Source organism: Thamnophis elegans, chromosome Z, assembly GCF_009769535.1.
Source record: "Thamnophis elegans isolate rThaEle1 chromosome Z, rThaEle1.pri, whole genome shotgun sequence".
Taxonomy (NCBI): Eukaryota; Metazoa; Chordata; class Lepidosauria; order Squamata; family Colubridae; genus Thamnophis; species Thamnophis elegans.
The window spans coordinates 125,626,546-125,651,190 of NC_045558.1; the positions used below are offsets into that span (position 1 = coordinate 125,626,546).

General features: G+C 42.0%; 1 protein-coding gene across 1 annotated transcript; it reads right to left on the reverse strand.

Moving 5' to 3' along the window:
* Nucleotides 1-225: 225 nt before the first annotated feature.
* Nucleotides 226-24,432, reverse strand: METTL17 (methyltransferase like 17). The gene is made up of 14 exons (XM_032237854.1): nucleotides 24,353-24,432; nucleotides 20,582-20,735; nucleotides 17,745-17,900; nucleotides 14,078-14,165; nucleotides 13,220-13,301; nucleotides 11,818-11,891; nucleotides 10,795-10,889; nucleotides 10,462-10,532; nucleotides 8,987-9,094; nucleotides 7,893-7,961; nucleotides 6,455-6,496; nucleotides 5,766-5,858; nucleotides 2,128-2,312; nucleotides 226-1,623 (listed from the first exon to the last, which is right to left on the reverse strand). The coding sequence occupies exons 1-14, from the start codon at nucleotides 24,419-24,421 to the stop codon at nucleotides 1,467-1,469; spliced, it is 1,443 nt and encodes a 480-aa protein (XP_032093745.1). The 5' UTR covers nucleotides 24,422-24,432; the 3' UTR covers nucleotides 226-1,466.
* Between the last annotated feature and the right edge of the window lie 213 nt (nucleotides 24,433-24,645).

A 24,645-nucleotide genomic window follows, 5' to 3' on the forward strand; every position in this document is an offset into this window, starting at 1 on the left:
CTAGGTACTGTGTTTTCCCAAAAATAAGACAGGGTCTTATTTTCTTTTGACCCCTGAAATAAGCACTTGACCGTATTTTCGTGGAAGCCTTATTATTTTTGAAGTGCAGGAGGCAGCGAGCGTGGTCACCTCTGTGTTGCAATATTTTCGAGGAGGGTTTATTTTCAGGTTAGGGTTTATTTTAGCGCATGTGCTCAAAAGCCCAATTGGGCTTATTATCTGGGGAGGACTTATTTTCAGGGAAACAGGGTAACATCAGTGCCTAGGAAGCAAGCTCAGAGAGCACCAAGGACCCCCACAGGCCTCTGGGTACACGCAGGGGAGTTTAAAAAACAATGAAACTATTAAGTGCCCAAATCTTCCTCCTTAAGCAACCAATCCCAAACCTACTAATCCCAGGATCCCTCCTACGTTATTCACTCTCCAATTTCAATCTACTTGGCATCTTTTTGAGAGCTGGGATTAGAGTGGTCATAAGCGCACACACCCTTTTGCATCATTGTGTCAGCCAAAACTGTCTCCACTTCCTCTTCACTCAGGATCTCCAAGCCATTTTATTTGAACACACACTACCAAGCCTTCTCTTAAAAGTTGGAAAATATTTGTTCTCTTCTTTAGCTAAACACATAACACACAAGAAGGCAGAACAAGGAAGAAATAAAACCACAATCAAGCCAAGCTTTTGAACCTGCTGACCAACCAATCCAAAATTAGGTAGGAGACATATTTGTGAGTTTCAGGGCAACCAAGTGTCACCCAGAACAGAAAAATATTATGCTGACCCATTTAATTTTGGCTTCTACTACTTCGCCGGAAGGGAGTGTTACTGCATTTCTTGTGTAACACCCTCCTTCTGTATCTGAAAATGTTAATAAGCTATTTTTTATCACCTTCAGTTAATCTTATAGATGATGTTTAATTTAAATAGTCCAATTCCAACCCAAATGGAATAATCCAGAAAGAGATATATGCAGTGTAGATTCTGGCACCCTCGTGTTCTCCAAACCTTTATCAGGTCCAATTAGCTCTCACAGCCAAGGGCTAGAGATGGAATCTGTAATCCACATTCTTTGTAGAGCACAAGACTGAAGAAGTCAACCAAGGGTTTATCTCTGTGTCTTGTGAGAATGTTCAAACTTCCCACCAACATAATCACAGGTAATTAAATCTCCGGATACCTGACTTGGCTTGCTATTAATATCCAAGAGGGAAAAAAAGCTTGAATTCAATCCACCACATCTGATACCGGCTGAAGTGGTTCCGAGAAAATCGCCATTATCCATAAAACGCAGAGAGAGGTGTACCACAGTTCGATCTTGTCGATTATACATGCACTGCCAAGCAGAAACAACCTCGGGTCTACAGCTCCAACAGCGTAAGGAATTCCAGATTCTGGAAACCAGCAATCTAAGATAGATATCCAGTCTGAACATACCAAAAGAAAGCATGAAAGTATGCCGGAAGCATCAATTCTGATCCTGACAAGTAGCGGTGTTCACTTTTTGGGAATCGTTTATCTGGTCTTCGGCAGTTGAGTTGCCCTCCAAAACGGATTTTATATCTGCAGCCAGAACAGGAAGTCGATCTCCACAATTACTGTTCCAGACACATCGATAGAGATCCCTGCAAGAAGCAAAGAGAGGTGATGACCCCCAAGGGATACATTCATAGGCACTTGAATGTAGCCCTGGATAGCAACAGGCAGCTCCGGAGCCGAATGTGGCTCTTTCATCCCACTACTGTAGCTCCTGTCACCAGTCGGCACCACAATTTTGAGAGGAGCTTCCAGTTACCTGAGGTGGGGAGGGGGGGAGGACTTGAAGCAGGGCGCACCAGAAGACTCTATGGCAAGGGCCGTATTTTCCAGTCAGCTCCACAATTGATAGGGCTTTCGTTTAGGACAGGTAGAGGAAAAAAGATGCCACGCTAGGAGGAGACTCTATGGTGGGGAAACTGGATTTCTGGCCGGCTCCAGAATTGAACGGGGGGCTTCTGGTTAGGACCTTTGTGGCTCTTTGAGTGTTTAAGGTTGCCGACCCCTAATCTAGGGCTACCCCCTTAATCTTGAGTGTCAGGGAGTGGAGCCTGGACCTAGGGCTTCTTTTGCCTCCAGGGTAAATCAAGTACCTGCTATGTTTCTTTGATGTCACAACGGCATGTTGAAGGGTGCCATCAGTGCAACACAGGTGCACATGGATGTGGTGTTTGCGGCAAAGGACAGGCTGGGTGATGCGAGGCCAGGGCTCCATCGACTCCCCCGATCCGCGGGCCAGGATCAAGAAAGAAAATCTCTCGATTTTGTGTGGAGGGTTCTAGAGAGAGACAGACAGACCCACACACACACACATAGGAGAATGATCTTAGAAAGTTAAGCCTTCTTCTCACAATCCAGGGAAAAAAAGCTAGCAGAAACATTAGGTAAAAGTAAAGGTTCCTTCACTCATGCATGCTAATCATTCCCAACTCTAGGGGCGGTGTTCATCTCCATTTCAAAGCCGAAGAGCCAGCGCTGTCTGAAGTTGTCTCCGTGGTCATGTGGCCAGCATGACTAAATGCCGAAGGCGCACGGAACGCTGTTACCTTCCCACTAAAGGTGGTTCCTATTTTTCTACTTTTTTACATGCTTTCGAACAGCTAGGTTGACAGAAGCTAGAACAAGTAATGGGAGCTCACTCTGTTACGTGGCACTAGGGATTTTAACCGCTGAACTGTCGACCTTTCTGATCGACAAGTTCAGCGTCTTAGCCACTGAGCCACCATGTCCCTTTTAGAAACAATTGCTGATGCCGTATTTTCTTCCAATAAGTCCAGGAATCCCTCCGGAAACAGCAACATATAAATTTTAATTGAAACTGTATAAAATGTAAAGTCGGTGTGTGTGTGTGTGTGTGGAGGGGAAGAGGGATATGGGGGTAGGGTAGGGATTGGGAAGCCTCCCCAGAAAGTTTGACCTCCATCGATAAGCCAACAAAAAAATCTGGCCAGGGCAACAGGCCTTGGGATGCATTGTTAGGAATCCTGTAGCAATCTCTCATTTCTTTTATCTCAAGGTTTGTAGATAGTCTCACTATAAATTGTCAGGGTAATGGAATACAAGCTTCTGCTTGCAAACCAAGATGATGAGTCAGCAGGGTTACTGCTACTTTAAGAAGCTATCTATATAAGAGGTCATGTGAGGGTGCCTCTCTCTCCTCGTGTATTATCTTCATAGCAGTTCTCCTCCGTGTAGAGTTGGAGTTTGATTGCTTGCCTAGCTGTGCCTAGAAACTTGTATCTATATAAATATGTCCTCTATGCCTTGTATATAGAAGTCTTGTATATAAACCATTGTTTGTAAGACAAACCTCTGTTTTGTTCATGGGTTGTCTCAAAATAGTAAACACGCTGTGCACACTCTGACATAATTGTATGAGAGATTTACACACAGCAACAACTCTCCACTTTCCAAGCCGGGATGGCTTCCATTGCAAGGGAATTGTAACACAATCCATCTAGGTTAAAGAAAGCTGATTAAGGCCCCTTGGTCTTTCCGCATTTATAGTCATTGACTATGATGGGTGGTCAAAAACATTGAAACAGAGGTGCAAAAATGGTTCAATTTATCTCCAGAACTCAGAAATATTCTCAGAAGTAGGCTGATGTGTGATTTTTTTTTTTTTTTTGTGGTGCAGTGGTTAGAATGAAGCATTGCAGGCTAATTCTGCCGATTGCCAGGAGTTCGATCCTGATCACCTCAAAGTTGACTTAGCCTTCCATCCTTCTGAGGTCAATAAAATGAAGACTCAGATTGTTGGGGACAATATGCTGACTCTGTAAACCATTTAGAGAGGGCTAAAAAACTATGGAGTGGTATATAAGTCTAAGTGCTATTTTCTGGGTTGGTGCATGAACTATTCCTAGGGGCTTTCATTGCCCCAATCCGGCAGAAAGAATAAAGTATGGGTAATCCTCATTTTGTGACCACTCATTCAGCAGTAGTTTGAAGTTGAAGTTATGACAGCAATGAAACAAGGGAGACCGGGCTTGTCCTTAACGTTGTGGCCATTGCAGCATGCCTATGATCATATGATTGTGATTCAGGTGCTTAGCAAATGGCACACAATTGCAAGAGCAAGGGGTTGGACTAGATGATTTCCAAGGTCCTTTCCAACTCTGTTGCTTAACAAAATTAAATTACAACGTTTGCAGTGTCTCGTGGTTGTGTGACTGCTGTTTGGGACCTTCACTGATGGCAAAGTCAACGGGGAAATTGGCAAGAAGTAAAAGTTGCTGCGAAGTCACACTGTGTTTAAGGATTGCCTGTGATTTGCATAACAACCACAACTGCCACTTTAAATGCTGAAGGCCACGGAATGCTGTTACCTTCCCACCAAAGGTGGTCTCTATTTTTCTACTTGCATTTTTATGTGCTTTCGAACTGCTAGGTTGGCAGAAGCTGGGACAAGTAATGGAAGCTCACTCTGTTACGCAGTGCTAGGAATTCGAACTGCCTTTCTGATCAACAAACTCAGCTTCTTAGCCACTTTAGGCTTTATATATTTTGAGTTTCTGTTGGCAGTGTCTTTTATTCAATTTGCCTGCGCTTAAATTGCTTTTCTTTCTGCACAGAATTTCACTTGCTTACTCAGAGGTTATGCTCTCGTGACTCACTAAACTCTAACCCCCAACCCCAACCAAAGCTTTATTCAGACAACATCCAATCCAAAACAACTAAAGCATATTATGGTTCATCCAATGTGTTAAGACCTGGCCTGGGTTTTCCACAATACTTCCACAAATTTTACAACTTCCTAGTTCTGATTCTTCTGAAAATCCAGGCTGCTGGTTCAAACAGGAAAATGTTACCTTTTTCCAGACTTCACACAATCTTAAAATTGTATTCCTGTAGGAGGGTTTGTAAAAAACCAAGGTAGGAAGACCCAGGAACTAATTGTGCTATAAATTACATAACAAAACAGCTAAGGCTACTATTTCACACATATCTCATATTCTTACCTCTTGGTAAGTAAATTATAATTTGGGAATGAACTGGGAGGCGCATGCGTCATATAGCTATGTCAAATAGTGCCAGAAAATGAACACATACTGCTATCTGCTCTGATTCCTTGCTTTGCACCCAATCCATGTTACATGAATAAGTCCTGCATAAACACCAAGTATTTATTGGGATTGCTGTGTTCTGAAGTTTTCCAAGCACATTTATGTACAGGTGCGTCCATAATTCAGCCAATAATTATGGCCTTAACTTGTGCCGATATTGAGTTACGTGACCACACTCAATTTTACATTTTGTGTGTGTGTTAGTTTTATGTGTTAAGGGACTGCCATAGTCATTAAGTGAACCTGTTGTGCCTAATTGATATTTTCTGCTAAAAACTAAAAGTAAACTGATTTACAGCATATCTATATCTATACACACATACACACACACAAACACGATTGTCAATATGGGCAAGAAGACAAAATACAGTCATGTGACTGCAGGGGTAGGTGGGTGGTAGGAACACCAGGTCTTTCTTAAGTAGCTTTGGGGAGGTCAGTTGTAACTTTGGATAATCGCTAAGCAACTGGTCATAAGTTAAGGAATATATGTAGACGGTTCCCAGTTATATAAGAATGCTAGAAGCACAATGCAAAGAAATCGAAGACAGAGGCTTGATTTGGTCTGCTCAGACCTATTAGTTCACCCAGATCTCTGCTGTTAAGTACACAGGTTTATCACCCCACCTCTTCCCAAGGGAAGACAAGCAGACAGGCAGACTTACCCAAGACAAAGGCAGGGATTCGTACTGCTGGAGGAAGTTGCACGGCAAAGGATTATCCAGTAACAATCGAGGGCAGGGCAAGTGGTGAGGACACTGGACAAGGAGAGAAGTCCACAGCTATTATGTTTTAGCCTCGATGAACACAAGAATCCTCTTTTGTCCTTCAAGATATTGTTTTTATACAGTTTCTGTTTCTGCTCACTAATCAAGTATTGCAATGCTATGTTTTCTCCCACCCTTCATTTTGTTCCTGCATTAACATTTCTTCATCTTTAGGGTGCCAATAACAAAAAAAGTTCTGGTCAAAACCCAAGATTTGCATGTTTTCTGGGCTCACAATCAAAGATCTAGTTCAGAGTCAGAAAAGTAAGAATTCTGGCTTAAAAAAAAACAACTCTCCAGAAACAAATTAACAGAGTTGGAAGGGACCTTGCAGGTCATCTAGTCCAACTCCCCCCCGCCCTGCCCAAACAGGAGACCCTTCACCATTTCTGACAAATGGCAGTCCAATCTCTTCTTGAAAGCTTCCAGTGATGAAATCAGAAAATTTCTCCTTATGTCCAGGTTGAATCTCTCCTTTACCAAAGAGCAAAACAAGACTTTCTTGAAGTCCAACACAGCAGATGAGACATTTCTACATTCTAATGTAGCTTTGGCCAATATAACTCTGAATATAATTCAGTACTTACCGGAGCAAAAACATGAGCTTTTTCATTTACTTTATCTGCCCCCTGAGAACCAAACAAAAAAAAGCTTCAATCAGTAAAATTTGTGACTTCCACAATTTTCTATAACCTTAAAATGGAAGCTCATAGACTATGATATGTGATTTTTGAGTGACCTCTACAACTTATTCAGAGCCTGGAGGATAAACAGAGACGGAAACAAAACAAATTATTTGTTGTGGCCCGTCAACAGAGCTGACAGCAGAATTGGACAGTGAGGAGGTTGAGGAGGAGCATGGGCCAGTCCTGGAGTCTGGGGAAAGCTCTGATGAGGGCTCTGTGTCGGAGGCAAACAGTTATCAGCTGCTTTCAGACATCAGTGAGGCAGACGAACAGCTGGAGCCTGTTCCCAGCGTGCGCATGTGCAGAGTTGCCAGACAAAGGGAACAGCTAAAGAACAGGTGTTGTCTTGAGAGTAAGGCCACAGGTGGAGGATGAATGACTCCTCCCAGAGGAAATAAAAGAAGAGCGAAAGGAGAGTGGAGTTTGCAGGAGACAATCTTTTCGCTTAATTAGAGCCGAGGTGGCGCAGTGGTTAGAGTGCAGTACTGCAGCCACTTCAGCTGACTGCTAGCTGCAGTTCGGTGGTTCAAATCTCACCGGCTCAAGGTTGATTCAGCCTTCCATCCTTCCAAGGTGGGTAAAATGAGGACCCACACTGTGGAGGCAATATGCTGACTCTGTAAACCGCTTAGAGAGGGCTGAAAGCCCTATGAAGCAGTATATAAGTCTAACTGCTATTGCTATTGCTATCCTGATCCTCTGAGACTCCTTGCCAAGTTTTGCAGATATCGGCCTGTCAGATCTCCAAGCCAGATAAGGTCTGTGACTGTAAATCCTCCCTTGAAAGACTTTGCTGGATGTGAATGAGCAGAATTCACAGCCAATTAATAAAAGGAGTTTTTGTCAGGACTTGGAGTTCGCTTCATGCTCTTGGGAAGCCTCGGTTGGAACATTATTTGGGAAATTAACATTTAAATGAAATCAAGACTGAAGAAAAACAACAACCATCCCCTCAAGTGTGTGTGTGTGGGGGGGGGGGGAGGAATCCTGAAAGCTCACACCTTATACTCACTTCAGAATAGAGGTAACTCTCCCTGCAATTAGGGTAGGAGAGAATAAGCCATTCAGTGCTTAATGAAATCAGATTTGGAAAACCTGTATAAGCATGTGGGTGTAAAGAAGAAGTGGAACAATTAAATGACACCTGCAATGCATGTGGGAGAGAACCAAAATCCAAACAGATACTTATTAATGGTATCTTTGCATTCAAAGAAACTTGGCAAAGCACATGAAATTATTCCCAACTTAAGAACCATCTAATGAGACATTTCTTTCACCATCAACCTCCCCCCCCCCCCACTCTTTTAAGCAGGCCATTAACTGAAGAAAGGTGACTCACCTTCAAAATGACATCTCGGGCCTCCATGAGCATCTGATGGCCTTCCTTGGTTCCATTTTCAACCAGAACCTAGAAAAGGGTATAAAACGGAGAAGGGGTAGACTATAAGGAGGACCTGCCACTCAGGTTGTCACTCCAGCATTTAACACTTTAAAAAAAAAATCCTGACCTTTTCCCCCATACTGGTTTCCTTCTTCAAGTACTGAGAAGACATCTTTCATGCGGTCAAAGACCGAGTACCATTGGTGGGATTCAGCCGGTTTGGGAGAATCAGTTGTTAAACTGCTGTCTGGCCCCGCCCCTTCCTGCCTCCCCCCTTTCAGGAGATCCCACGCCCCATTTTGGCTCCCAGATAAGTGCAGGGAGGCCTACTAGGCCCAAAACAAGGTGTGTGCAGTACCTCCCCTGTGACCCGTTTTTGCTCCCTGTGGCAGCAGAGGCCTACTAGGCCCAAAATGGGGCACGGAGGGGGGCTCCCCCTGTGGCCCGTTTTTGCTCCCAGGGGGTTGCAGGAGGCCAAGTGCTGCCCGTCACACCCCATGGCCATGCCCGCCATGGCTACCCCCACCCACCTGGTCATTAGGGCAGAGAAATGGTTGTTAAATTATTTGATTCCACCCCTGCTGAGTACCATTGGTTGCTGCCTTCTTGAGAAAGGCAGATTAGAGTGTGTGTGTGTTGCGTTGATTTCTTGTTCCAAGGCTATACATGGGATAAATTAAATCCTTTTTATCACATAAATCTGTTTTAACAAGAATGAGGACTCCAATAACTGGATAAAAGGCTCAGAGAAGGGCAATTAAGAGGGCTAAGGGGGCTAAAGCAGCTTTCAGGCAGCAGCATCAGGAACACCATGGAGCGCAACCACCATCTAAAGAATGGACAAATTTCCTGCAGCCAGTAACGCTCAGCAGAATGCAAAAAGAGTGCTTAAGGGCGATCCACGATCCACAGGCTGCTATCTCTCAACTCAAAGAAGTTTCCAAAAGAGCATTCATTCCATGTGAACCAGGCAGTTTCAAGGCAGAGCAGAGAGTAACCATCTCGCATCAACGGACTGAATCCATCCAGGCAATTCAGAGCATGTCCCTTACCAGAAAGTCGTTGGTTTTTTTCCACAGGTTTTTCACTGTTGCCTTCCTCTGAGCATAGGTTGGCAGGTCATTGAGGGAGAAAGCGGATACTGTGAGGTCAAACGTCATCTGTGGAAGGGAAGGTGAAAATGGAAATTAAACCATTCTCCAATTACAAAGTCTGTCTGAGAAAACCAATTGATAGAAGAGTCCCTGGCTTCAAAAGTTGAAATCTTGGCCAAATATGACATGCTCTCTTTCCGTACATCTCCCAAGCTTAACATGAGGATCCAGTTGGACAAATACATCTCTCTATATAAAAATGGCTGTGTGTGTGTATGTTCCAGAATAACTCTAGAATGCCTCAAGCAATTTCAACCAAACTAGGTACACAGATGACTTACTCTCTGGAGAAAAATATAGTGGGGGTAAGACATCCATAACACCCCTTGGGGTGTGTATTCTGTTAAGATGCAGCCTGTTGTGTCTTTAAATGGCTTCTACTGTACCGTGGTAAAATGGCTTCTATTATACAGCGCAGTGGAGTTACCATGGTAGCGGCTTCACAGAACTCCACAAGGGGGCTCCCTCTGGTAAGGATGAAAATCCAACATTAGAAATTACGTTTGGTCCAGACATTTCCCCACTATAAATAAATACCCAGGCAATGCTGGGATATCGGCTAGTTTTTATTAAGAGTCATCCTGATAAGAGCTTCTCATTTTATTCAATCATTCTACATGTTGGCTGGTGACTTCTGGGAGTTGAATTCCACATATCTTAAAGTTGCCAAGCTTCAAAAAAACATTGTTGTAAATGATTGGTTATTGGAAAACTATTCCAACCATGAGGAAAAGTACAATTACCAATTCCCTTTCCTTTCTCATAATTTTTGCATTAAAGAGTTTGCTATCAGACTCCATGCCTTAAATGGCTCTTTAGAATAACAGAGTTGGAAGGGACCTTGTAGGTCATCTAGTCCAACCCCGCACCCAAGCAGGAGACCCTACACCACTTCTAACAGATGGCAATCCAGTCTCTTCTTCCAACTGTACAACAACAAGTACGTACACAAAAAACATAAAATATATAATTGTAGATATATTTACTTAAAATATTTATGACGTAAGTATATCTCCATATATTGGGAAACACAGCTCTGGACTGCATAGGAGTCCTTTTTCTTAAATCGAAGCCAAATGAATAGTTTCTAACATTTTAGAATACTATCGTAAAACTTTCCAGCCTATAAATTAATGTGCCCAAAGTAGATCAGTTTCAGTTACTTAAGCCACAACGGGATCAGGCGGAGTTTGTAAATAAGTCAGTAAAGTAAATTCTTGTGAGAGTGCTAGAAAGATTCCACAGGGAAAATGTTGCACTGAATATCCCCAACCCACAGATCAACAGAGCTCTCAAGAGTCGGCATGTTATAGTCATGAAGTCTTCAGGGACTCAAAGTCTCTTTGGAATGCAGCTATGCGAATTGTGCATACCTTTGGCCCAACAGGGGGAAATTGCCTGAAGTATACACCAGGAAAGCAAAGCTCTTTGGATTCAGAGATGCCTAGGAAGAAAACAGACAACAGGTAAATCCATAGAGAAAGGGGCCTGTTAATGGGAGAGGGGTGGAAATTCAACAGATGATCCCGAAGGGGACACAGGGGAACCACAAGTGAAGGAGACACAGGTGTATGATTGCCAGGAAGAGAACAGAGTGATGAGCAACCATCTTTGCGGCCTAATTCAAAGGAAGTTATCTGCCGGTCTAAAAATTAAAAAGGAAAACACTTTCGATTGGAAAAAGACAGCCTCAGGCCCCATCTCACCTTGCATCAGCTTCTCTGCCAGGGCCAGCATGGGGACAGAGCAATCAACATTTATGTATTCTTTCAAGCTTTTGCCCCAGATGCTATGGGCTGCCCTAAAGTGTAGAAAAAAGCAAAATAGATTAGATAGATAGATAGATAGATAGATAGATAGATAGATAGATAGATAGATAGATAGATAGATAGATAGATAAGATAAGATAGATGATAGATAGATGATAGATAAGATGGATGGATAAATAGGAAAGATGGATGGATAGATAAAAAGAATGGATGGATGGATGATGATACCGTTTCCCTGAAAATAAGACCTCCTTGGATAATAAGCCCCATTGGGCTTTTGAGTGCATGCACTAAAATAAGCCCTCCCATGAAAATAAGCTCTCCATGAAAATATTGCAACACAGCAGCAGCCATGAGGTGACCATGCTCAATGCCTCCTGCGCCTCAAAAATAATAAGACCTCCCCAAAAATAAGGCCAAGTGCTTATTTTGGGGGTCAAAACAAAATAAGACCCTGTCTTATTATCAGGGAAAACCCGTAATGTTATAATTGTGAAGACACATTACCTCCATATCCCCCACCAGATCCACTTCTGTTGGCTTCCCCTAATGGAAAGCCATTTCTGTCACAAGCATACTGCTTGAATCTCTTTTGTCGCTAGCCTTGTGTTCCTTCACTTATACTGACTATGGAGACCTGGCTGCAGATTTTCCCCTATTTTGTAAACATTTCTACATACGATCCTCTTCAAAATAGGTAGGGAGCTCCACTCCCAGAATGTCCCCATTTAGGAAAACTAGGAGCCCTAACCCAAACTTGCCCAGTTCACATGTGCAATAGCTGGCTTGGCAGCGTTCATCCCCTTCAAAAATGTTACAGTGAAACCATAGCCAACGAAAGATCGACTTCCCCTCTCTTCCCCTTGTTTTAGGGAGTTCCTCCCTCTAAGAGGGACACAAGTCTCACTCTTGCTGCTGCAGAGAAAGGCAGATTCTCCTCCCTTCCAAGGGGATTCTCACCAGCTGACAGCACTGGTACCCGAGCCGAAATCCAGCAAAGTTTTGGGCTGGAAATCTGGTACTCGCTTCTGGATCTGAAGGGAAAAAAGTTGCAGAGGAAAAGGGATCATTTTCTCAGTTTGGAAGGACAGTATAATATTCGTCAAGCTTAATAAGATAAGACATTAATAAGGTAAGACATGATTTTAAAAAAATGACCTTATGCCAGTGATGGCTAACCTTGTTGTCGTCGCGGGCCAAAAGCCCCCACCCATAATGCAATGCATGGTGCAAGCGCACCCCCCGTGTTCCCCCCACCCACAATGTTTGCATGTGTGATACACCCCCCCCCCCGCAGCCCATTTTGCACCTAGCAGGTCTCCCTGAAGTTTTCTGGAACCAAAAATGGGGCGCGTGGGCGGACCCGCCGTGCATGTGTGTGACCCCCCACACACACATGCATCTCCCATGCGCAGCAAGGATCAAAAAACCATCTGACCGGCGGGAGGCACACACACATACATGATGGAGTTGAGCTGGGGCAACAGCTTGCATGCCCGCAGAGAGGGCTCTGCGTGCCACCTGTGCTATAGGTTTATTATCACGGCTTTATGCTTTTAAGTTTGGCAGAGATGTTACTTCTGAGCTTACCTTCACTGACTTTCAAAAGAATAATGGCTGCTGCAGTACAGGCCCTTTTCACATCATCCCAATTTCAATTGCTAGAAACGAGCATCCACAGCAAGAGACAGGCTACCTGACATTCAAGGCTGAAACAACCAGTGGGGTATAGGTGTATTTTGGGACTTTTGGACCTTACACCTAATGTAAAGGAACTGTCTCCTTTCCTATCACATTTATACAGCCAAGTATGAGGAAAAGTTACTCATCAGCTAAATTTAGTTCTGGCATACGAATACATGTTTCAACAGTAGTTTTGGATTATCCTATTAAATGATTAATACTGCAAAAATGCCGATAATCAGTGGTTGGGCCCTAAAAACATCAACCTTTTTTTTTTCCCCTAAAAAAGAAGATAAAGGAGAGAAACGACCTAGAGCTAAGGAGAAAATTCCTAACAGTGAGAACAATCAACCAGTGGAACAAATTGCCTTCCGAAGTTGTGGGTACCCAATCATTAGAAGCTTTTAAGAAGAGACTGGACAGCCATTTGTCAGGAGCAATAGAGGTCCCCTATGTGAGTAGCGGGTTGGGCTAGCTGACCTCAAAGACCCCTCCCAACTCTGTTACTGTCGCTGTTACAAAGCTGAGATGTTTAACAATGAGTTAAATGTTCAAGTCCAGAAGAGTGGCAGGATTCTAAGCCTGCCGTTATCACCACGTTCCCTCCATGAAGCCCTGCTGGATTGCTTTCCCTACGCCATCTTGCCACTGCACCCTGGAGGTTACGCCTGCAACTTACTTCGTGGAAAGCTCGGCTCACTGCTGCATAGTTTGCATCCATCCGGCTGACCATGTACAGAAAGCTGAGCTCATCGGTGTATCTCGAGAAAGGAAAAAAAAATGCAATTGTGGTCAGTATAAAAAGAGAAAGCTATACCAAACAACCCTCGCCCCACGGCTAACCCAAAGTCACCTAAAGTCATGACAATAACCACCATAAAGTGGAGGCAAAGAGCAGACACATACACAGCATACAATGATGAGGCTCTCATTCTGGCTTTTCTCCCTTGGGAGAGTGCTTTAGGAGATCCTTCCATTTTCGTTTCATCATACATAGAAGAGGTGTGTACTTTTTTTAAAGTGTAAACAGCCAAAAGTTCTTCTGAAATCAGGCAGAGCTTAAATCATCATCATAACACCAACACCCTCAATAACAGGAAGGAATTGTGTGAAAAGAACAGGGATGCGGTGGCTCAGTGGCTAAGACGCTGAGTTTGTCGATCAGAAAGGTTGACAGTCCGGCGGTTCGAATCCCTAGCACCATATAATGGAGTGAGCTCCCGTTACTTGTCCCAGCTTCTGCCAACCTGGCAGTTGAAAAATAGGGGCCACTTTGGTGGGAAGGTAACAATGCTCCATGCACCTTCGGCATTTAGTCATGACCAGAGAGACGTCTTCGAACAGCGCTGGCTCTTCAGCTTTGAAACAGAGATGAACACCGCCCCCTAAAGTCAGGAATGACTAGCACATATGTCCGAGGGGAATCTTTACCTTTACCTTATATGGAAAGAAAAACTAATAGGACTTTATGATTCAAAGACATTAAAAGAAGGAGGTCTTCCTCCAGTAATCAGAATCTTGAATTATAAACACTCACTTCAATTCTTCCCAGTGGTAGGTTGATTTACGAAGAACAGTCAAAACTTTTTGCTTCAGCTTCTCATCACTTTCATCTAGAGATCCACCTAAAAAAGATGTATGATAAAATATACTAGTGTTATTGTTGCAATTATTACATTTTTATCTCACCCATTCTCAAAGATAGTGTAATATACATTATTGCTTAACCTCATATCGGCCTATCTACAGTCTACACAATCAGTCCTGAGAAGTAGGATCAGTTAAGACACAGTTATCAATCCAAGACCATTCAGAGAAATGAGGTTTTTTTTTTAATTCTGGCCCCTTTATATTGCTGTTTTTGGAGAAAATCCTGATTGAAAAAATAAACTTTCGCACATAATTTATTTTTATTTATTTGTTAAGAGTCACATCCCACCTTTTCTGCAGGGGCTTAACAATTCCATAAGTATCTTGACAGAGAGAAAATGGCCAAGATCTCCATGTATTTTGTCAAAGTGAGGAAAAAACTAACATTCTAATATTTAGCATTCACTGGACTATAAAGATACGTGCTTCTTTAAAACATCTTTTTACAAAGTCTTATACTTAGGGAGAATATACTGTATTTTTCAGACTATAAGACAAACCTAGATTTAGAGGAAGAAAAAAAGCAGAAAAAAATAAGTTTTTGGCCTCTATGTTGTGTTTTCGTCCTCCCCAGCTCCCAGAAGCATTTTGCAGGCCAAAAATCATGTTCATTTCTGCCCTCCCTCCTCTGTCCGTCACTTTCTCGCCAAAAACGCACCCATTTTTGTCTGTAGAATGCTTCTGATAGTTGGATAGGGTGAAAATGCAATGCACAGAGTGTTTGGGAGCCCAAAAATGGCCTCGTATTCGGTCTATAAGATGCAACAAAATTTTCACCGACTTTTAGCGCAGTAGTGGGGAGTGTCTCTTATACTCCAAAAAATATGGTAGTTTATTACATAAATTGTGCAACAGAAACTAAAATTTTCAGGGAATAATATTCTTTGGAATTACACAACTTGCAGCCACTTGTCTAGTGACCGTTTGAAGTTACAACAGCACTGAAAAAAGTGACTTTTCACCTTATGACTGTTGCAGCATCCCCACCCACAGGTTTGTGGTTAAAATTCGGGCACTTGGCAACTGGCATTTACGGTATTTAATGACAGTTGCACTGTCCCTTGGTCACGTAATCACCATCTGTAACCTTCTCAGCTGGTTTCTGACAAAGTCAATGGAAGAAGCCAGATTTGCTTAATGATCAAATGATTCCCTTAACAATTGTGCAAGGAAGGTCGTAAAATGAGGAAAAATTCCCTTAACAACTGTCTTGTGCAGCAACAGAAATTCTGGGCTCAGTTGTGGTCATAGGTTTGGGACTACTATATATATTTGGCACATGGAATTCGACTGTTGGAAAACATAAACAGATTTTCTGTGCATGTTATTATGGCCAAAAAGCTATTATTGCAGCATTAGGAAGATGAATGAATGAACCAGTTCCCTCAATGGACTGAGGCCCTGATTACACTTGCCACCTAAGAGCTGGTTGTTTAGAGATGTAACCTTTGTATAGGCAAGTATAATGAAATATGGTACTCTCATACATACATACATACATATTCATACACATACATAAACATACATACTGTGTGTGTGTGTGTGTGTATATATATATATGTGTGTGTGTGTGTGTGTGTGTGTATGTATGTATCTATGTGTATATGTGTGTGTGTTTGTGTATATGTATGTATTTGTGTGTGTGTGTGTGTGTGTGTGTGTGTATATACACATATATATGGAAGTGTGATCTTCCTCCCATATTTGGGCATACCAGGGGTTATTTATTTATTTATTTATTTATTTATATATATTTATATTTATATTTATATTTATATTTATATTTATATTTATATTTATATTTATATTTATATTTATATATATATATATATATATATATATATATATATATATATATATATATATATATATATATATATATATATATATAAATAAAGTGTGATCTTCCTCCCATATTTGGGCATACCAGGGGTTGTGACTTTATTTATTTATATATATATATATATATATATATATATATATATATATATATATATATATATATTTATATATATTTATATATATATATATTTTTATATATATATATATATATATATATATATATATATATATATATATATATATATATATATATATATATATATATATATAAATAAATAAATAAAGTCACAACCCCTGGTATGCCCAAATATGGGAGGAAGATCACAGTGCCATTCTCTGTCCTTCGGCTCATCACAAGAGACCATCCAGACAAAAACCCAATATTTTTTACTGTTGCCTTTTTGTTACATTTGTTATATTTGTGCTGATAAATAAATAAAGGGAGACTAGTATAGATCTATTTCAAGCTATTTAGCTCTCATCAGCTAGCCATACCCTTGCTGGGAATCGAACCTGTGCTCTGTTGCTTCTTAGGCAGATGTGTTAACCATTGAGCTACAGAGCTCGACTCCTTATCAGCCAGGCCAGGGTGAAAGATATATATTTAAAGTCACAACCGCTGGTATGCCCAAATATGGGAGGAAGATCACACTTCCATTCTCTGTCCTTCGGCTCGTCACAAGAGACCATCCAGACAGAAACCCAATATTTTTTACTGTTGCCTTTTTGTTACATTTGTGCTGATAAATAAATAAAGGGAGACTAGTATAGATCTATTTCAAGCTGTGTAGCTCTCATCAGCTAGCCATACCCTTGCTGGGAATCGAATGGAAGTGTGATCTTCCTCCCATATTTGGGCATACCAGGGGTTGTGACTTTAAATATATACCTTTCACCCTGGCCTGGCTGATAAGGAGTTGAGCTCTGTAGCTCAATGGTTAACACATCTGCCTAAGAGGCAATAGAGCACAGGTTCGATTCCCAACAAGGGTATGGCTAGCTGATGAGAGCTAAATAGCTTGAAATAGATCTATACTAGTCTCCCTTTATTTATGATTTTGAAGAGGTAAATTTTAAAAAAAGTTTTTGTGCTCTGCAGGCCTCCCAAATGCTCTGCACGCGTTTTTTTTTTTAAAGGGCATGGAGAGCTTTCGGAGGCGTGTGCTCCTGGGGGCTGGGGCACAAATGGCCCGTTTTTTTGCTGTATTCAGTGTATAAGATGCACCCAGATTTTTACCCTTTTTTTGATGGAAAAAGGTGTGTCGTATACTCTGAAAAATACGGCATATAGAATTGTAACTGTTTATTGTTATAATGACATATTATTTGGCCATATTTCTTTCCCTATGATTTCATACCTAACTATTTCATGATGGCACAGTGGTTAGAATGCAGTACTGCAGGCTAACTCACCAGCAGTTTGATCCTGACCAAGGTTCACTCAGCCTTTCATCTTCTGAGGTCAGTAAAATAAGGACCCAGATTGTTGGGGGCAATATGACGACTCTGTAAATCGCTTAGAGAGGGCTGTAAAGCACTGTGAAGTGATATACTGTGTAAGTCTAAGTGCTATTGCTATTCCTCAAGTTTTCTTTCAGTTCTCCCAACTCTTCTTTTCAACTATCCTGTATATTTCTGATATTGTACTTCAATCAAAATTAAAAAGTGTGGTTGCTCCTGTTTTCCCTCTATCATCCATACCCCACTTTCACCTTTCTGTTCGATCAGGACTTCCGCATCCTTCTTCAGCTTCTGTTCCAGGAGTTGTGCTTTTTTCTGCAGATCTTTAAGCTCTATCGGGCGTTTGCGGCTCCAGAGGTAGTTGATAAAAGACTCAGATTTCTTCTTCAGATCGCGTATGGGGGATTCTGGGAGAAAGAACAAGACTCATGAAAGAAACCAAAGGAGGTTTCATTGGGCTCTACAACAGTCATTGAATCTAAAAACCATCCCAGAAGATAAGGGTAAACCAATTCAATGTTGTTGGTAAAGAAACTATAGGGATACATTTAAGTGAAAGAATAGAGAAATAATACTCTCCAAACTGAAAAACAAGCAGGATCACTGAATTCACCCTGTCATTTCTGTTTTAGGGACAGTATGGGTAGGACTTAATTGATCCTAGAATTATAGTTGTAATTGTACAGGTTTTTAAGCAGGTCAAGTCATCATGTGGCCAATCTGATTTCAAGACATTTTTTTGTGGCAGCACTTAAGGAAATCACCATGGTCGCTAATGGAGCATGTTGGCAACAGACTTAACATGGTATCCTTCTGCGACGACTGCGGGAGGTGGGGGTGGGAGGCACTGTTTTGCAGTGGTTCTCCTCCTACCTCTCGGACAGGTCGCAGTCGGTGTTGGTTGGGGGACAGAGATCGACCATGAGGCCCCTAACATATGGGGTGCCGCAGGGGTCGGTCCTGTCCCCGTACTATTTAACATCTACATGAAACCGCTGGGCGAGATCATTCGGAGGCACGGGATAAGATACCATCAATATGCGGACGATACGCAGCTGTATCTGTCCGCCCCGTGCCAACTCAATGAAGCGGTGGACGTGATGAACCAGGGTCTTGAGGCCGTTAGGGACTGGATGAGGGCTAACAAGCTTGTACTCAACCCGGAAAAGACCGAGTGGCTGTTGTGTTTCCCTCCCAAAAATTTGGTTAGTGTTCCATCGCTCAGGCTGGGGGGCCAAATTTTACACCCCTCAGACAGGGTTCGCAACTTGGGAGTCCTCCTGGACCCACAGCTGTCCTTTGACCACCACCTCTCGGCTGTGACCAGGGGGGCATTTGCCCAGGTTTGCCTGGTGCGCCAGTTGCGACCCTACCTGAATCGGGAGGCTCTCACAACAGTCACTCGCGCCCTCGTGACCTCTAGGCTGGAATACTGCAACGTGCTCTACATGGGGCTGCCCTTGAAGAGCATCCGGCGGCTTCAGCTAGTCCAGAATGCGGCCGCGTGAGTGATTGTGGGTGCACCTCGGTTCACCCACATAACACCTATCCTCCGCGAGCTGCACTGGCTACCTGTTGATCTCCGTGTGCGCTTCAAGGTGCTTCTTACTACCTACAAAGTCCTTCATGGCAGTGGATCTGCGTACTTGGGAGACCGCCTCCTGCCAATCACCTCCTCTCGACCCATAAGATCTCACAGATTAGGCCTCCTCCGAGTGCCATCTGCCAGCCAGTGCCGGCTGGCAACTACGCGGAGGAGAGCCTTTTCAGTAGCAGCTCCGACCCTCTGGAACGATCTCCCCGTGGAGATTCGTACCCTCACCACCCTTCAGACCTTCCGCACAGCCCTCAAGATCTGGCTATCCCGCCAGGCCTGGGGATAAAGAGTATAATCCGCCCCCGCCCGAATGTTGAATGAATGTTGCTCGATTTTAATTATACATTGTGTTTATATGTTATTGTATGTTTTCCCCTCCCATACAAGTTGTTAGCCGCCCTGAGTCCCCCCAGGGAAAAGGGCGGCCTATAAATAAACTCAACTACCAACTACCAACAGAAGTAAATACCAGTGTCTGGCAAAAAATATTGTAAATATGGTCATGTGACTGTAGTATGCTGCAAACAGCCATAAATGTGGGCTGGTTGCCAAGCATTCCAAAATGTAATCACATATGAAGAACTGTTGCAAGATTTGGGTTTGTCTAGAGAAAAGGAAAACCAGGGGTGGACATGATAACTGTATTCCATATTTGAGAGATTGTAACGAAGAGGAGGGGGTCAACTTATTTTCCAAAGCATCAGAACCAAACAATAAACAATGGATGGAAACTAAGGAGAGAAGCAACCTGGAATTAAGAATAAACTTCCTAACAGTGAGGGTAATTAACCAGTAGAACAGCTTGCTGTCAGAAGCTGTAGTTGCTTCATCACTGGGTTTTTTTAAGAGACTGGATAGACACTTGGTCTGAAATGGTAAAGGGTCTCTTGCTTGAACAGGGGGTTGGAGATCCCTTAGGGACCTCCAAGATCACTTCCAGCTCTATTCTGAATGATTGATTGATGACTTCAGTGGTCATGGTTGGAACTTCAAATCTGACTGGTATACACTTTTGGGTTATGTACCATCATAATTTTGAACACTTGCTAAGTAGCCTGTTGTAAATCTGGAATTACTTATAGCATACTTTCAACCAAGACCATTGCCCTGGGTCAGCTGCAACGCACAAGTCAGCTGATTTTTGGCCTTCGAAGGGCCTATGGAGGGCTGGGAGAGGCGATTTTTGCCCTCCCCTGGCTTCAGGAAAGCTTCCAGAACTTGGGGACGGCCAGAACCGGGCCCAATGGGCCAACCGGAAGTTCAGAAATGGGCCATTTCCGGCTTCCAGAAGGCCTCCGGGGAGCTGGGGGAGGCTGTTTTTGCCCTCCCCAGGCTTTAGGGGTGTGTGTGTGTGTGTCATGCATGCATGCGTGGGAGGGGCAATGGGGTCATGCATATTGTGCGCGCGCGCTTTCAGCACCCGAGCCAAAAGAGGTTAGCCATCACTGAAGTAGCTGATAGACAATCCAATCTTCAATACGTTTTACTCACGTGCTACCCAAAAGGAAACTGCTTGCACTAGTTCAGGTGGAAGCTTCACACATTTGAGATGGAGGATGCCTGGGTGTTTTCGGTGAGGAATGTTGTTCAGGAAATTTGAAGAATTATCTACTTGAGAAACTTTGGGAACAATGGTCGCCAACCTCTGAGTAAGGAGACAAGAAGGAAAAAATTAGGGCAAAGTTTTAAGATTTAATTGTAAGATTTGCAAATGCCAAAAATCATGGAGGACTAAAAGTCGTCTCCAACTTATGACAATTGAAACCCAAAATTTCTGCTGCTAAGCAAGATGTTTGTTAAGTGAGTTCTGCCCCATTTTATGACCTTTCTTGCCACAGTTGTTTACGAATCACTGCAGTTGTTTAGCAACACAGCTGTAAAATGAATCTGGGTTCCCCATTGACTTTGCTTGTTAGAACACTGCAAGTTATCACACGATTCTGGGAAATCACAATCATCATAATATAAACCAATTGTCAGGGGTCTGAATTTTGATCACATGACCATTAGGGTGCTGCAACAGTGGTAAGTGTAAAAAATGTCATAAATCATTTTTTCCAGTGCGGTTGTAACTTCAAATGGTTACTAAATGAAAGGTTGTTAAGTCGAGGATTATCTGTACAAGGTTCTTTCTAAAGTACAGCTGTCACAAGAATGTAAAGGTTCCCATACTTTTTATCATTTGTGGGGGACATGCAATGAGGCAAAAAGATATTGGAAAATGATTCAATCATGGTTGGACCAAATGGTGGGAGATCAAATTTTGTTTAAACCAGAAATTTTTCTCCTAGGCATAATACCAGAGGGGTTTAAGAAAGATGTACTTTATCTAATTATACATGTACTAACTGTGGCGCGCATAACTTATGCACAATATTGGAAAAAAGAAAATATACCATCAGAGCTAGATATAATCAGAAAAGTGTTGGCCTGTGCGGAAGCAGAAAGGCTCCCTCTTGAACTTAAAAATAAAGGGGAATCAGAATATTTTGAAGTCTGGAACAGATTTTATGATTGGTATAAGACAAGGTGACAAGTCTGGAACAAACTGTATATATTGTGATTGGACAGAAGGATAGACAATGTACTAAGTAGACTAATAGTTAATGGTTGAGACTAGTTGTATGTAATGTGTATGTATGGTCACTTCGACCGTGGTACTGCATTGTTTTAAATGTAAAAACAATAATATATTTTTAAAAAAGAATGTAAAGGTTCCCCTTGCATATATGTGCTAGTCGTTCCTAATTCTAGGGGGTGGTGCTCATCTCTGTTTCAAAGCCAAGGAGCCAGTGCTGTCCAAAGACATCTCCCTGGTCATTTGGCTGGCATCGCTAAATGTCGAAGGCGCATGGAACACTGTTACCTTCCCATCAAAGGTGGTTCCTATTTTTCTAGTTGCATTTTTACGTGCTTTTGAACTGCTAGGCTGGCGGAAGCTAGGACAAGTAACAGGAGCTCACTCTGTTACATGTCACTTGGGATTCGAACTGCCGACCTTTTTGATTGACAAGCTCAGCGTCTTAGCCCTACTCACAAGATTACATGCTGTAATTTGCTGATTTCCCAATGTGTCATTGGGCACGCATATTAACTTCTGCTACAATAGAAACAATTAAAAGTTATTATTTTGCACCTTTGAAATCACAACAAGTAATGTACATGGTTCTAATTATGACTAGAATATAACTGTATTCCTGTATTAAAGCCAACTTAGCCACATTGCTGTGTTTCTGGAACAGAAGCATCTTGTTCTCCTAAGAAATTGCGGTCCTGGAATAATTCTTATTTAACAGGCAAAAGAGTGGGGTAGCGTGAAAAAATGGAGCTGAAAATAGTTAATACCCAAATCCACATTAACTATTAAAGTCTTCTGAAGTTCTTTCCTGAAAGCACTGCTTGGCAAAATATTTGTTTAGAACATTTACTACAGCCTTCTTTTGGACCTGAAGCATTGATAGCCTTCGGAATACCATCCAAATGACACAGCTGCTTTTCTCAAATTCATGACTCTGGGCAGCAAATACCAATCAAAATCTATGTAAAAATCGAGAACTATATATCACATTGACCTTTTATTTTTTAAGAGGCTCCACCAATAATTCACTTCATAACTGAAGGATCAAAGTTAGTGTTAGGTTATGACTGAAAACACAGATCAGTTTATTTATTTATATTTCATATTTCCTAACTGCCCATCTTTCTCAGATGCATGGCACATGACTAATTACAAAAGAAAAGTAACATTAATACATAAGATCGTTTGTGGAAATATGAGATTAACATGCAGGTAGTTCTCGACTTGCAACAGTTCATTTAGTGACCGTTTGAAGTTAGAACATCAATGAAAAGTGTCTTATGACCATTTTCACACCTAAACCGTCCCTGTGGTCACATAATTTACCTATATTCGGATGCTTGACAACTAATATATAATCACCCCTTGTGATCTTCTAATAAACAAAGTCAAGGAGGAAACAAGATTCACTTAACTATAGCAAGAAAAGTTGCAAAATGGGGCAAAACTCACTTAACAAATATCTCACTTAACAACATAAATGTTGGGGTCCATTGCGGCCGTAAGTTGAGGAATACCTGTAATTAGCAGCTCCTACAATTTTTGTTAATCTTGAACCCTTTATGACCACCCTCAATATCATTCAGACATTTATCTCTTCCCTTATTTATACCCTGCCTTTATTATACAAATAACTTAAGGTGGCAAACATATCCAACACACTTTCCGCCTCCTATTTTCCCGATAACAACAACCTTGTGAGGTGAGTTGGGCTGAGAGCGAGTGTGACTGGCCCCAAGTCAGCCAGCTGGCTTTCACCCTAAGGAGGGACTAGAACTCACGGTCACCCATTTTCTAGTAATTCTCATGAAACTATTAATAATTATATTAAATAGAATAATATAGAACAGAACAGAACAGAACAGAATTCTTTATTGGCCAAGTGTGATTGGACAAACGAGGAATTTGTGTTTGGTACATATGCTCTCAGCGTATCCAAAGAAAAATAAAATAGAATACATTCATCAAGAATCATATGATACAATATTTAGTGATAGTCATAGGTTACTAATAAAAAATCAAATTATACTGGGAAACAAATAAAACAATATAAATTGTAAAGATACCAGCAACATGGTTTTGGTCGTGAGTGGAAAAAGATAGGTACTAGGAAGGAAGAGAATAATAATAGTAAAACACTTAGTACATTAATATCATTCATATTCTTAATATTAATTAATACAGTAATTAATATTGATACATTAATATTAATACATTGCTTAATACTTAATTAATAATTAATTGGTATTAATGCATAAATACAGTCTTAGTATATTAATATCCCAACTTTTCTCGAAAAAGAAAAGTCTGAACCAGATTTCCATGGCCGATTCGCTTTCAAATTCGCACCTTCATTGCAGGATGGACTAAAACACCCATCAGCCACAGCCTCGCCTTATCTCACTACATCATTTTGCGGGTAGAAATACCCACACGGCGGATACCGCTTGTTCCCTTTAAAACGGTTATTACCTGCCCAGCCCTAATTAATTCTCTTTTAACGGTCATTTATCTGCACAGCCCTAATTAAGAGCTTTTGAATTAATTTGAGTTATATACATTTCCCTTTAATCCAGGTTAAAACTCACTGGAGCCCGCCCGCTCTTCCTTCACCCGATCAATTAATCATAACGCAGAAGGATCAAACACAGAGCGAGAGAAAAATATATTTTAAAAAGTCTCACTTTGACTATTAAAGAAGGAGTAAAGCCGGCGTGCGGACACGCATTCCGTAAATGTTTCATTGCCGCCATCTTCAGCAGAAACTTGCTGCTCAGCGCGCAGGCGCAATATTAGACCCGCCCCTCTGGACGACCCATCGCGGCCGCCATCTTGGGAAGGGATCGAAGAAAGACGCAGAAAAGCGTCTGCGCGTCTCTTTCGCTCGCGTTACCTTGCTACTTGTGAGAGGGGGCGGCCACAATGCTTCCTGAGCGGCTGATTGGTTGTCGATTGCGTCATCAGCGTCCTTTCCTAA